Source organism: Cariama cristata, unplaced genomic scaffold (genome assembly GCF_000690535.1).
Source record: "Cariama cristata isolate BGI_N322 unplaced genomic scaffold, ASM69053v1 scaffold11820, whole genome shotgun sequence".
Classification (NCBI taxonomy): Eukaryota; Metazoa; Chordata; class Aves; order Cariamiformes; family Cariamidae; genus Cariama; species Cariama cristata.
The window spans coordinates 1-15,023 of NW_009592998.1; the positions used below are offsets into that span (position 1 = coordinate 1).

Consider the following 15,023-nt stretch of genomic DNA (forward strand, 5'->3'; position numbering starts at 1 on the left):
AAAGGCCTTGCTGAAGTCCAGGTAGAGCAATTAGGCTGAACAACCCTATCTCTCTCAGCCGGTCTTCGTAGCAGAGGTGCTCTATCCCTCTGATCATCTTTGTGGCTCTCCTCTGGACTCTGGACTAATATCTGGTGTTTTGTACTCTTAGCTTCAATAACAGCAGTTCAGTACTCAGTAAGAGGTATCAGTAGATCTGATGATTAACACTATCAGTCACTTCCCTTCAAGAAATTTCTGCCACCTCAAATATGATATTAGGACTGAACATCCAAGTAATCTGGCTTACAACACTATACTTTTGCTTGAAATACAATGTCCATTCTCAGCAGATGTCTGTTTATATGCAGAGTCATTCTGTCTCACCAGGGATTGAGCCAAAGCCCACAGAAGCCACTGGAAATCTTTTGCCTGCCTTGCTTTTCATGCTGATAGACCAGTACTTTCTAAAGCACACTTGTAGACATTGGCCTAGCCTGCTCAGGGAAATTCAAGCAACTGTACTACTACTATATACTGCATCTGTTTTCTTCAAGAAATTATTTTAGGCTGTACATTGTTTAAGGCAAGAATTAAATTTTTCAGCACTTGCAGTGCTAACATATTCTAAGTCATTAAACAGCAATAATACTAACCAGCTGTCTCTACACTTGTGTTAATAAGTCTTCCAAGAAAGTGGCTTCACATCTTAGTGTCTCTGATGTAAGATAAATGTTATTGTCTCCATGGAGTGATATTTCACCCCAGAGACCTTAATGATCACCTCTGACCACATACTTAGCCTGTGCCAGCATCAGTCCTCAGCCTAGATCCCTTTTGTTCCAGCTCAGGCACCTGAGTCACCCCTCTCTCCATCTCTGCACCGTTGTTGTCCCCCCCAACCCCAAGTATGCTTTAGTCTATGTCAAGGCAAAACTGTCTTTGACTTCTTCCTTTCCTTTGCCAAGTATTTTTACACGAACATGTTCATACCATTATTTCTTTTCACGAGTTACTTACATTGCAAATTCCAGGTCACCTTTTGAAGACAGTGAGGAGAACTTTGACGTCCATTAATTTAATTTTCATTGAACTATTCACTGAAGATATCTCCCCAGCACGAACTCACACTGTGCTCACAATGAAGCAAGGTCTTGCATCAGGAGGATCTCTCCTTTTAGGTCACAGTATAACAGCAAAGTCTCTCTTTGTACTGAGATAGGCCTTTACCATTTGGAACAGTAGCATGCATAAGTATTTGGCCACACAGAATTTTGCCATCCTTGACATTTCCAAAAGATCCCCTGGGAAAGCCCAATAGACTTTTAATCTCTTCACAGGGAATAACAATCATAGTTGCCTCGATACTTCAGGGAGGTACTGCCTCCAGTAGACATTACACTCTCTCCTTGTGCTAGAAAGGCTATCAGGTTGGGACTTCGGCATGTAAAGCTGTGTTTGACTTTGCTCCCCACTCCTTTGTATCATTCATGTCTGAAGTTTGCAAAGTGGTGGAGGGAAGAGAAGGGGAGAGAGGAATGTAATCTTGGGCCAGCTGTCTTTCCTGTGTTTTTCTTCACTGAGCAAGTAGCCACTAATGCTAGTCAGACTTTTTCATCCAGCTTGCTTTCTTGGCAACAACAACAACAAAAAAAAAACAAAACAAAAACAAACAAAAAAAATCCAACACATTTTGGTAAGGCAGAACTGTTTTACAGGTTGTTTCTTTTTTGGTCCATTTGCTACAGTTTTTCATGACAAAAGCCCACATTCACTTAGATTTGAAATACCAGAGAGGTTTAGATAGATAGCTTTAATTTGAAACATGCTTTATATAAAAATTTTAGTTACTCTTGTTTTTAATAATTTCTGAAAGGTTAAAACACACCAAAATCAATGTAGGACTTTGGCCAGGAGTGTATTTTGCTGTCATTCTCTCAATTTGTTGAGTAACCTGGCCAGCAATTTGAATGTAAATCACACATACTGTTCTAAAATGGAGACCTAAGTGTGTAAGTGTGGATGTAGGTACGGAGCTTTAATATCCAAGACTGAAAATACGATTTAGAAAGCTCTCATTGTCTCATGGCTGTCCCAGGCAATGCAGGGGGATGTCAAGGGGCAGTTTATACCAGATGTCTGCCATGCTTCTGCTGCAGCCACAGTGACTGATAGTCTGTCTCACTTCGGAAAACACTTAGTTGTTATGTTGAACTCTGCCTTTACCCCAGAAATCCAAATGTGGCAACAAATAGGCCTCCATAGCTTAAGGAACATGCACAGGGTCCTCAAGTATGCTCTTAATCAAGAAAGCTCTTTAAAACAAAACAAAACAAAGGACAATTGGCCCTTTACACACTTTATGATTAATTTGTGATTTTTGAAATGCCATTATGATGGGAAGATGAGAGGACACAGTAGAATATCCAAGGAGACCATCTGCAGCCTCTCTGTCTTTCTGCTGTGTTTTAGGAGGACTGACATTTTCTGAAGTGCATACTGCAGTCAGTGTCAACGCCAATCCCAGTAGCTGCTCCCTCAGCAAAGCACTTGCCGCTCTTTCAAGCGGTTACTACATATCGGTACATTACAAATAAATTTTTCAGGCGAGTCGCCATATCAAATTCTTTCTCTTGTGGGTCATCCTTGAGAAAAGTAGGGCTCTGTCTGTATTACCAGTCTTGATAACAGACTGTTTACAACATTAGGATTCACTGGTTTAGATTTTTTCTCCTTGCCGTGAATTGCTTGTCTAGACAGATTGGGAGCTCCAATCTTTGTGAAAGTAAGGCTTTGACTCACTTACTGATATAATCCACTGATTGAGTACATCATATTGTTAAAAGCAATCTTGCACTGCATAGTTCACATTTTCCTTAACCTAGTAGTCTTGCAGACTAACTAACTAAATTTTATTCTTGAGTGATTGTCGCCTTTGCCTGAACAGGTGACTAGTTCAATAAGTGAAATCTATGTGAGTCAAAGATTTACTCTTTGCATCCCAAAACTGTAAATTGTTTTAGCTTGGAACCTCTTTATTCAACAAGCAGTAATTTTGGGGAAAAAAAGAAAAAGTCAAAATTTAAAAAAATAACTCACAATTCTATACTGGTCTGCTCATTCAAAACCCTTAGTGAATGCTTACACTGTGATATCTAAAACAAGCCTGAAGTCCAAAATGATACGATTTTCTGCAAACTGGGGCCCTTATTGAACACCAGCTTCAAGGGAACCCAAGCCACTAATGCTTTGGCATCACATCTGGGTGACCAAGCACATGCATACACATAAAGGCAAAGCACGGGAATGTAATCAGCACAAACATATGAAAGAAATTAGATTCTTAAAATATTTTGCTTTGTGTCCTACATTGTACTTTCAGACACCATTTGCTTCTTTCCATAGATCCAGTGCTTTTCTTTCTAGCTTCCTTCTGCTCACTGATAGCTCAGAAAAACCAAGGTGGTTTAGTTCCCTTCAGTAAAATCCCCCCAAAATGCCCTTTTTGGGAGCAACTGTGGGTACAGCACACTCATGAAGGGCCTGTCATTCCATGCCTTTCACTTAATGCTTTTGCACCATCAGTTTGCTGATTGTCTCAGGTCCCCAAACAAAATGGCAGCTCCTCAACATTCCTGCACCCAGCTGGTAAGGAAAGTGGGCATGGCCAAAGGTCTTATGCTGGGGAACTGGAACAAATGGTGGCCTTCTCTGCTGCCTGCCCGCATGGCAGTGGGGTCTGCAGGCAGATTTTGGGTTTTTTTCTACCACATGGCCCTGGTTGGGGCCAAAATTGCCATATGGTGGGTAGATGGTTGCTGAAGCAGCCCCAAGAAACACAGACCTCACTAGATGGAGCTCTTCCAGCTGAAGACATCATGAAATGTTGAGGTGCCCTGTCGCTTGGAAGCGGTACTGTTCAATATCTTCATCAGTGACATAGACAGTGGGATTGAACGCACTCTCAGCAAGTTTGTGGACGACACCAAACCAAGTACTGCAGCTGATACACTTGAGGGAAGGGTTGCCATCCAAAGGGACCTTGACAGGCTTGAGGGGTGGGCCAAAGTAAACCTCATCAAGTTCAGCAAGGCCAACTGCAAGGTCCTGCACATGGGTGGGGCAATTTCCAACATCAGTACAGGATGAATGGATTGAAAGTAGCCCTGCAGAGAAAGACTTGGACATACTAGAATTACATATGAAGTACAATGTGCTCTTGCAGCCCAGAAAGTCAACCGTATCCTGGGCTGCATCAAAAGGAGCATGGCCAGCAGGCTGAGCAATGTGATTGTCCCCCTCCACTCCGCTTGCATGAGACCCCTCTGTAGTACTGTGTCGACCTCAGAAGAAAGACATGGACCTGTTAGAGCAGGTCCAGAAGAGGGCCACAAAAATGGTCAGAGGACTGGAACATCTCTCCTACAAAGAAAGGCTGAGAGAGTTGGTGTTGTTCAGCCTGAAAAGAAGGCTCCAGGAAGATCTTATTGCAACCTTTCAATATATACAGGGGTCTTATAAGAAAGGCAGAGAGAGACTTTTTACCAGGGCCTATAGTGACAGGACAAGGGGCAACAGTTTTAAACTGGAAGATGGTAGATTCAGATTAGATATAAAGAAGAAATTCTTCATGGTGAGGGTGGTGAGGCACTGGAATAGGTTGCCCAGAGAAGTTATGGACATCTCATCCTTGGAAGTTGTCAAGGTCAGGTTGGACAGGGCTTTGAGCAGCCTAGTGAAAGATGTCCCTGACCATGGCGGGGGAGTTGAACTAAATGATCTTTGAAGGTCCCTTCCAATCCAAACCATGTTGTGATTCTGTGATTCTGTTATCCAGGGAAAGAAGGTGTAACCCTCCATTTAAAGCCTGGAGGGCAGTTTTTCCTCAGGCTCCCAGCTGGAGTGAGGGTATAAGCACAAAAGCACAGCAGGGTTTGGCTCTAGGTGGTTAGCCATTATTTTTGTTAATTAATTTGGTGATATTTGATTTTTCCAGCCCTGGGGCTCCCTGGTGGTTCAGATGTGAGGCTAGGGCTGAAGAGAAATGTATGGTGTTTGTCTTGAGGTGATTTTCCTTCCCCTCAATGTCTTGGAGCAGGCATTTCGCCTCTTTGTACCTCTCCTTTCCACTCCGTAAAACAGGGGTAATGCTGAGTCTTTCCACAAAGTCCACAGAGAGCCACCACTCCAGTGTGCAGGCATTTTTATTGTTATTAGCAATGTTTTATCACAAAACAGAAAACCCCATGTGATAGGTGCTGGGAGGAAGCAGAAGGCCTGATCTGTTGGTCTGTTCCTCCACCTTCTTCCTAGGCAGTGAGTGTGGGTAAAAACTTCGCCATTTTCTTCCTCTGTTTCTGTTTCCCCATCAACCAGGTCCAAACTGAGCAGCAAGAGCAGATGATACAACTTTGGAGCTGTTTGTCACTCAGTGGCCTACAAAGGGGAAGGCACGATCGCTTCTCCTCCAGGCTTACGCACTGAAGGCTGATCCATGCACCGCATTCTCCGAAAGGCCAAAGGAAGAGAAACCTTTCTCTGCAGCCCTACGTTAATGCACTGCTAGAGACAGCACCCTGAAGACTGCAAGTCAGTAAGATCTCAGTCTAATACTGTGCAAATAACAAGCAAAAAGGTCAAAACGTGGCTACTTTAACAGTGACCAGGCAAGAGCAGCGAGTAACAAGATCCTTCTGTTCCTCAAGAGAAACAAACCTATGCTGAGCCGATTGCTCAACTTCAGTAACAGCCTGAAAGACATGTGCAGCATGCACAACCATAAACAAACGTGAGAAAAGAAATATGGAAATGTCACTTGTCATAGATTACAGGACTTGTAAACCTTGGAAACCACGTCTGCATTGCTAACTCACTCACTTCGCCTGTGCCAATGCTACTTCTGTGTTACCGGGGTCCCTGTATGTCAGATAAGCTGGTATTTGTCTCCAAAACACACAGAAATTTGTCACTGGGGGGGTGTGAAAGGGTATTCTTTAACCTGAGTTAGGTAACTCATGCGAAAATCAGAGAGAAAAATGAGACAATTTGTAGCTATATTACGTGGTACCATGACAAGCTGCAGGCAAGGGAGTCCTCAGGTTTGCTGCTGCTGCCACGGAATCCCCTAAATGACCTCCACTGTCTCGAGCAGAGCAGGAGCTGTCACTACTCTGTAGGAGTTGCTTCACCAAGCTGGGGCTACTCACACGTGTAACTCAAACACGTGAAGATCTGCCTGTGGGCAAGGCCTCGGTATGTGTTTGGAGTGGAGAAACAAGGAAAGACACGCGCGCCTCATTTCATGCTGTGTCTGAGAACATATTGCTTGAAAATATGCATCGATGGAGAAATGAGCACTTACACCAACTGCAAACACAAACTCTGCATTTCACACTCAGGCCTCCTATTGAATGCATATTTTCCCCAGGGACTTCAGCTTTTGGCCCATACGTAATATGTATCATATATTATATTCCATGCTTATTTACTGCACAGCTGCACAAATATCACACTTAGAAGAATATAGTTTAGTCACCTGAAAACACAGTCTTTATGGAGTGATGAACAAACCATTCCTATTCCTTGCTTTTCAATCCAGCAATGCTGAAATATCCAGCACAGATGTCTCTTTTTCAGTTCCAGATGTTTTCTTCATTGGGCAGTAATATTCAGTAGTAGTTTTATTTGAAGAATTATTTTATATTAAGGTATAAAATACAAGAGGCCATAGAGAAATATACAAGCCGTTTAATTAAAAACGCTATAAGATGTGACGGGCACATAGTACAAGAGGAGTTTTAAAAAAAATTTCTACAGTAATAGAAAGAAATGGTTTCCTGTTTGAAAGAACAGCATGTCCTCATTTGATGATAAGACACAACCTAAGAGAAATTAATCTGACAACATTTTGAAAAGACTGAACCGATTTCATACTCTAAGAATCAGTAATAATTTTGTTCCTGAACCACAGAATTGATTTTAAGAGAAACTTTATCCATTGCTTTTATTTCTAATGGTGACTAAGAGCACCAAAAAGAAATGTCTCCCTCACTCCTTCCTTAAAAACCAGCAAACTTATCTTGAAATATGCGCTTCTACATGAATAAAGTGGAAGTTAAAGCTTCCACTTACAGACCATTAAAACTAGTAGGTAGAATTTCTTCTGGGCCTGGAGGTGATATTTATTAAGCTTTATCCCCTGCAGGTGTAATTGCAGCTATTTTGTCTCAGGAAATTTTGGAGAAAGGTTCTATACAGGGTCAATCTCCCAAGCAAGCACTGCTGCTGTGACATTGCAGCGCTCCCACATCTCAATGCTTTTTCTACCGTCCTTTAGAAATATGGCTCAGATATTATTGTTATTCAAAGACAGCATCTCATTTTAAGCACAGTCAAAAGACTCATTCAAAATCTCATCTCAAGAGAGAAATGATAATGTTGACACTGACACACTTATATCAGGATCCATGTTTGCTTGTCTTTTCCTTAAAGCACCAAATTCTAGAATTGTGCCATTATGTATGAATTGGACCTTGTCTTCTTAAATATATACAAAATAAATGTTTGCAGGTTTGTTTTGTTTTGGTTTTTTTTTTTTTTGAGAGGGGCAGAGAAAATGCATTGAATGTGTGAATTTCAGAAGTTCAAAAAAAAAAATCCAAACTAGAAATACAGAATACTTACAGTATATTAAAATCTCATCATTTTAGGTGTGAGCCAAGCTTTTTTTAGTACTCGGTTTAAGCAATACTGATCTCTGAGTGAGCTACTTCTCCATTTCCAAATCTGACATGAAACAATGTAAGTGAATCGGCAGTTTCACTGAATTCAATGACAGGACTTCAGAACCCACATGAATAAAGTGATGTTTTTATAAGTGTTTGCAGATCTGGATCAAATCTGATTTCATGTCAGGAAAGATACCTGTCATTTGATGTATAACAATTTTCATTATTTCAGTTCAGAGATATCAGCTCAATCCGCAGTTGTTCTTTTCGACACTTACAGCAAGAAGTATGGGAGGCATGTGCAGAAACCTGGGACCCTGTGGTACTCTATTGTAAGTTTATGTGGTGTTCCCTTTATACGTCACTAGCTTGAACGCTGCAGACAGGAATTTCTGGAGCCAATAGGATACATTTCGTGACGCTGCCCCATCCTGTGTGCCAAGGATTATAGAGACTCTTTGACAAATTTGGCCAAAACCCATCAACATACCCTTACATTTATTAATAAGGTCTTTGCTAAATTAGCACAGTTTTACAAAAAAAACTTTTTGAAATGCAGAAGTAAAATAAACCTACAAAAACGGAAGATGCATTAGAATTTTGATGTTTGACAGAAGAACATCTGATGAAATGGAATGGAATGTAAAGGAATGTAAAGGAATGTAAAGGAATAGAATAGAATAGAATAGAATAGAATAGAATAGAATAGAATAGAATAGAATAGAACAGAACAGAACAGTTGGAAGGGACCTAAAACATCTAGTCCAATTACCTGAACACTCTGGGGACACCAAAAGCTAAAGCATTATATTAAGGCCATCATTCAAATATCTCTTTTCAAGGTGCTGATAGACATGAGGCATCGTGCACCTCTCTAGGAAGTCTGTTCCAGTGTTTGACCAGCCTTCCAGTAAAGAAAAGTTTCCTAATGTCCAGAATCCGGTACTTGATAAATTTCATGCCACTGACGATTGCCTAATGCTCCACTCTACCTGGATCCCTCTGCAAGGCCTCCTGTCCACAAATCAAATCCCTGATTGCTTGAGAGGTGATTTTGATGGAGCTATGGCTCAAAATGATTTGATTCCTTCCACATTCACACACACAGAGACACCATAAATTGCATCCTGCTGGGGTTTCTCATTGCACGTCTTCCAAAAAAATGACTCTGTTAGGGGTTCCTCCACCTCTTCTTCAGATAACCCGTAAATGCGTGCAGGACTGCTTCTTGAAGTCTGTCGCTGTGCAATACCCATAAAGGGACGAACTGCAGGACACGTGCCTTCAAGAATAATCAAGCAAAAACAATACAAAGGCAGAGGGTTATGGAAACCTCGTGAAAGACAGTAACTGAGTGTTCAGAAAGGTCATAGAAAACAGTAAATGCAAAAGCTTTCACTTGCTGCCTCCAGTAGGTCTGTTTCTCTTAGAGGGAAACGGTCATTCCTCTCGGTTTTCAGCAAATCTGTTCTCTTCCCTATACTTTCCTTTAATGCTCATCGTTAACAGCTGCCACGTATAAATATGTATTCTGTTTTCTTAGCTTGGTATCCTAAGGAAATGAGGTTTATAGGACACCACAGTCTGGTTTTATGTCCTTCCCCTGCCCCACTAACAACTTTCAAATCTGCTGGCCTGTTTCTGTAGAGGAGTTAGGGGTCTCAGAAATACTCCTAACAGGGTGATGAAAACAGGTAGCTAGAGAAAGGGTAAACACTAACCAGATATCCAACTCAGCTCAGCTCAAGACGCAAAAGTAGAGAAAGCCACACTGTGCTGCTACCACTGCGCTTAACTTGTGTGTTCGTCCCTTTGCAGTTTACTGGTGCCGTATTAGCCTTGAGAACCTATGCACTGCTTCACCCACTTGATGTCCAACCTTGCGGGCTCTGAAATCAGTCAAAAGAACCTGCTGAGCCCAGGGAGCCTTGCTTCACCCTTTGGGACCCATTTACACACCAGCAAATTCAATTACCAGCATTTCATGGGCTAAACATCCAAAAATCTCATCTCCAAAGGTGACGTAATCCAGTGATTCACTAACAAACTCTTCTGCCGTCTTTGTAATGAGACTTGGTTTTTGGTACATGGTCATTGGAGTAGAAACACCGTAAGGAGCCACTACCTAGAGTAAGAAACCACAACAACAGTGTCATGTCATCTGACCCTTACAGAAGGCCATTCACTCTGCAGAATGCCACAGCATCTGACAAATTATAACAGAGAGTTGCAACGGATTAAAGTGCTGTGTGGAACAAGCAATGGCACTATGGTGGAATAAGGAAAAAAGCTGCACACAGGGAGGAGGCAGAGCTTTGACAGGGTCACTGAGCACTTCACCAAGGATGGCTGTGCTGTGCAGACTGTAGGCATCTCAGATATTCTTGAAGAATTTCTTTAAAATGAAGGCAAGTATGGCAAGATAGAGCATCACCTGTATGATAATTCCCTTTGCCTTATACTCTGCTTGCAGTGCTTTGGAGAAAGTGCTTGTAAAAGCCTAGGATAAAATAAAACAGAATAACATTAGCATAGGAAACTAAGCACTTCCACATATGTGCGCAAATACGTGCAAACAGGTCCTTAACAAAAATGGTCAAGCATCTTACAACCTACGGCAGAATGCAGTGGTGAAAAACATAGAAACAAACTTTTCAAGACATGGTTTCTGCTGGTGCACATGAGCAATGGTGAGACTGACTCTTTATCTGCACCAGAAAAGATGGAGCCTGGCATCGGCCCAAGCCCGGTGGGAAACAAGTACTACCCCAGGCTGGACTGAAAGCTGTGTCACATTTATGAAAATGTGGAGCTATAAATACCCTACTACCATTTATTCTAGCTATGGGTTCATATGGCTCTCATCTCTGGCTGACACCTACCTTCCCAGTTGAACACTTAGACTGCCCTTTCTCCCGCAATAAAAAGGGGAGCGAAATACAACTCATGCTTTTGATTATCACCTGTTAGCATAGCCTACAAATACGATATCTGGGAATTGGGGCGGGGGTTGTAGGTTCAGCCTTTAAGGTTTGTCTTTCTAAGTTTTTCTCCGCCATGAAGAGTATGTGTAAATTATCTTCTTTCTGTAAAAGCTGAGTTTCTTTTAAGCCTGATTTTAGGCGTTAGATCTTTTTGAGAAATACTCAGAAACTTGACAGTTTTGGATTGATCCTCTGTAACCATAAATACAAAAGTACTAAGAAGGTGAAAAAATGCCAGTGTTTCATAGCCATCATTTGACAATTTGACAAAGTCTCACAATTTAAACACCAAGAGCCTCATGACAGTGCAAGAAACGCCAATATGCTGACAAACAAAATAGTTTCCTTTCAGGGCACTGCAAAAGCAGAAAAAGCATTGAAAAGAAAGAAAGGTAAAAGATACCCAGGAGTGAAAAAAGCCAAAATAATACCACCAGTGAGCATATCACTTTGAAATAATATTAACTAATCTCTTTTTAAGGAATTAAAATTTTCTGATTTGAATGTAGTTCAAGTTTTTATGTAGTTAGAATTTTGGGATAAAAAGAGAAAAAGGAAATGGAAAATCATACTTTCTTACCAAGAATACGTATTTTGTTCTTATAAAGCTGAACTTTAGCTATGTTTTAGCAAATACTGTTAGATTTTTTCATTTGAAGCAAACCTGACCTGAGCAAGTGTGGTTTGGAATTTCAGTAAAAATCATTCACTCTCCATATTTGTGAGCTCTCAGCTTTCAATTCAGAGCAAAATTTTAAAGTGAAATCTATGAAGCGTGACAACTCATCACCGACCTACCAGGAATTTTATTCTTGGTTCCATAAGCAAAATCTAACACTTTTGTGCATCTACAGTTTTGAGTAAACCAGCTAAGCCAGCCTGGTAAACATCATCACTTCCCAGAATGAGGACAGATTGTGAGTACTGCTATAATACCATTTAATCAAAGGCAAGAATGTTCCAATATTCAGACATAGCTTCAGCTGGATTTCATTCACACAGCTTCACTCTTTACTAGTTCTCAGCTAGTGCAAATTTACATTAGTTTGTGCTTTCAGTGGAACGACACTAATTTATGTCCTGAAAACCTGCTCCTGTATTGCTAATACAAATGCTCTGGTAAACACTTGATAGGGATTTCTTTATAAAGCAATGTGAAAGACTTACCTTAGAAGCTGAGTACATTGTGTATAATGGACAAGGGAAAGTACCCAGACCAGAGGACAGATTCAGAATAAGACCCTTCTGTCTGAAATTCAATTTACACACTTACATTCAGTTTACATTTAAGAGTATTATAGTAAAAGCCTGCACAAGTGGAAAACAACTTTCCCCCCCAGAAGGCATAGCTCTCCTATTATACTGTAGACTACACTTTCAAAAGACCCAATTTTTATGGTTTAGTAGGTGCAAATAAGTCTAAAACAGCTAGGAATAATGTCATAAGTGAACTTTAAATGCCTAGTGCAATCAGAACCATGGGAACATTGTACATGCTATTGTACATCTAACAGAACAAAAACTACCATCAGAGGAAAGATTTTGTGCTTCTAAGTAGTTGTTAGGTCCCCTTTGTTCATTAGCCAGCACATTCTTTTTCCTGCTTGATGCACCTTTGTTTCAGCTTCCCTATTCACAACTTCCTGTACAAATCACTAAAAACAATTCATTCAGCAACAACCAGGAAAAAAAAATAAACCCAAACAATTAAACACTAAGAGCTTATTTTGTTGCCAAAACAAAACGCATGCACTGGCCTCTAAAATGCAGAAGTTAGCAATGTTTTCTAGAAACTCCATCTGAAGACCTTAACTTCTGGTTTAAGGATCACTTGTCTGAAATAGACATTGTATTAAATGGAGAAAAGAGATCCGCAACCGCAAGGCTGAATTCATCTCTCTGATGTAGCACTGGTATTTCCAGAGCTTGAAAAGTATTACTTCAAGCACAGCTACGACTCTTAGAAGAATATGCCTACATGCAAATACTGTTTCATGCCTAATTAAATCTATCACATGCCATTTTATTTCTGCAACACTGGCATGTTTTTACTGGATACAGACCTATGTTTTATATTTTCTGTCTTGTCTACAGTTGACTGACAATTTGTGACAGTTCCTATAATTCATTCACATACCGCTAACAGCAACAGAAGACATTTTACTGATTGACGTACTGTAAAGTGCAGAAGCTAATAACGAAAAAGCACAGCTACCACTGAATAAACTGGAGGTAGCAGCTAAAAGCTATTGAAAGTTCTAGAAAAAATTATTTTTACCTTGGTTCCATTTGTTTCAAAATCATTTTTGTCATCTGTAAGACAAGTATGTTAAGAATTATATTCATTCTCCCTTTTCTGACAGTATTTTTCAACTGATCTTGTTTTATTAATGAGATTTTTCCACTTGCTCAAGTCCCAGCCATATGTATACAGTTCAAATAGCTAAAATGTTGCACATTCAAAGTTTTAGAAAACATTTTAGAAATGGCAATGGCCTACAAATCATCTGAATATCAAAAAAATTCCAAAGGTAGTCTCCTAAGCTGCGAAAGTCTTATGCTTATCTGAAGCTTTTCAACAGTTTTTGAATTTCATTGTTCTTCAAGACTGAATCATAACCATAAAGAGAAAGTCAACTTCATAGTATTTTTGCATTTTCATTCCTGGCTCTACCTGGATCAGAAATAGCAGAAAATCATGAAAAGGCAATTTTTTTTCTGCTACCAAAAAGATCTCTAGGATCTTTTAAAATGCTAATTATTTAGTCATCCATTCTTATTTTAGCAATAGACTTAACCATCCTTATGATTTTTAAAGTGCAATTAAATCCATTGTTAGGTAAGAAACCTGCTCCTGATTATTGTATTTGAAGAGTATTATTGATAGTAAGCCTAAGTCTCCAGGGAATTCATACTCATACTATTGACTCTTTATAAAAACACACATAATGCAGGAATCTTCTCACGATAAGAGTGTGATCTAACTTGTAAAGGGCAGTATTGAAAAGTAGTGCAAATGTATGATGCAGCTTAATTCAATCTTTGTTAATTCCCTATTTTTTCAGTAGTGCCATTGTGCACAACAGGATAGTAGGAGCACAGTGGGGTTCACAAGCTTCATTATCAGAAAGGATGAAAATGTAGATGGGTCACATCAGCTTGGGTGAAGGGGAATTTCCAAATAAAGTGGAAAACCTAGGAAAAGGTCCTGGTTTTGCAGTGTTGGAAACCCCACTGACATTTGTGGGAGCCAGGAATACCTGGAGTTCGGGCATCTCACTGCAAGAAGTGGTGAGCAGGATCCTTGCAGGAATCAAGGCAAGGAGGGGACAAAAATCCAAACAGATTTGAAGATGATTTGGACCTAACCATGTGGATGCTGGTTAGGAGCAGATTTCTTCTTTGTGTTTTGGAGAAAGGTGAATGTTCATGAAAAACTGGAAAGGATGTGGCTGCAGCAGTGGGCGAAAGGAATCTTCTGGCCCTGGTGAAGCAAAAGAGGTTGATTCTGAGGTATGTGTAAGGCAGGAAATGATAAACAGAGAAACCTTTTGTATCCATTGTATCCAGACTGTGAGGGTACGAAATGTTCACCTGTTTTTGTGAGGCATATATGTATAGCATTCAGATATTGCAGATATTTCTGATCTTTTGATATGTAAATAGACTGAAACCTAGGAGCGGAAAGTTCACCAAACCACTTTATGGAAGAATTTGTTTCAATTGACTGTTATTACATGATTTGTTATCTGAAGTCATTAAGCAGCAGTACAAATCTGGGATGTAAAGTTTGCTAGTCAAAGAAAGGCAAACATCTGTTGACAATTTTCACGCCATGTTTAGAAAGACATTAGCCAAGGTTGAGATAAACTACAAAGCTCTTGTTCTGCTCTTGTTCATGTTAACATGCTGTTTGCAAAGAGCAGAGCAATACAATTTTAATCAGAGGTAGAGAGCATGAAATACTGACTGTTCTTGTAAGGGAAGCAGACAACCAAAATTAGCACCAAGAGGTAACAACACAGAATTGGGAGTCAGCTCCTCAAGTCTCTGTCCTGTACTGATACAAAAATATTTTTGCAGAACAGAATTGTGACCAAAAAAGGCAAGTACAGTACAAAAAGTCAAACTGCAGATCTTCAGTTCTTGAAGATTTTGATTCTGGAACAGATCTCCCTGTTTACTAAAACAAACATGATTTTGCAAAATGTTTCAGCTGCAGAGTAACAATGTGTCTCAGTCAGGCAACTGTGTTAAAACGTTTCCCCTTCAGCTCTGATCAAAATATTTCACAGGCAGTAGAAACAGATGAGGTCCTTAAAATAATGCTGAC

The 15,023-nt window shown here is 40.2% G+C and overlaps 1 protein-coding gene across 1 annotated transcript in view; it reads right to left on the minus strand.

Annotated features, from left to right (window-relative positions):
* Positions 1 to 8,776: 8,776 nt before the first annotated feature.
* The window catches only part of HSD17B3 (hydroxysteroid (17-beta) dehydrogenase 3), a 23,609-nt gene continuing 17,362 nt past the window's right edge, over positions 8,777 to 15,023 (minus strand). The window contains exons 7-11 of the mRNA XM_009706550.1: positions 12,969 to 13,003; positions 11,858 to 11,939; positions 10,141 to 10,206; positions 9,666 to 9,831; positions 8,777 to 8,988 (exon numbers count right to left, since the gene is read on the minus strand). Of these exons, the coding sequence (XP_009704852.1) occupies positions 8,777 to 8,988; positions 9,666 to 9,831; positions 10,141 to 10,206; positions 11,858 to 11,939; positions 12,969 to 13,003 (561 nt within the window). The remainder of the gene's footprint in view (positions 8,989 to 9,665; positions 9,832 to 10,140; positions 10,207 to 11,857; positions 11,940 to 12,968; positions 13,004 to 15,023) is intronic.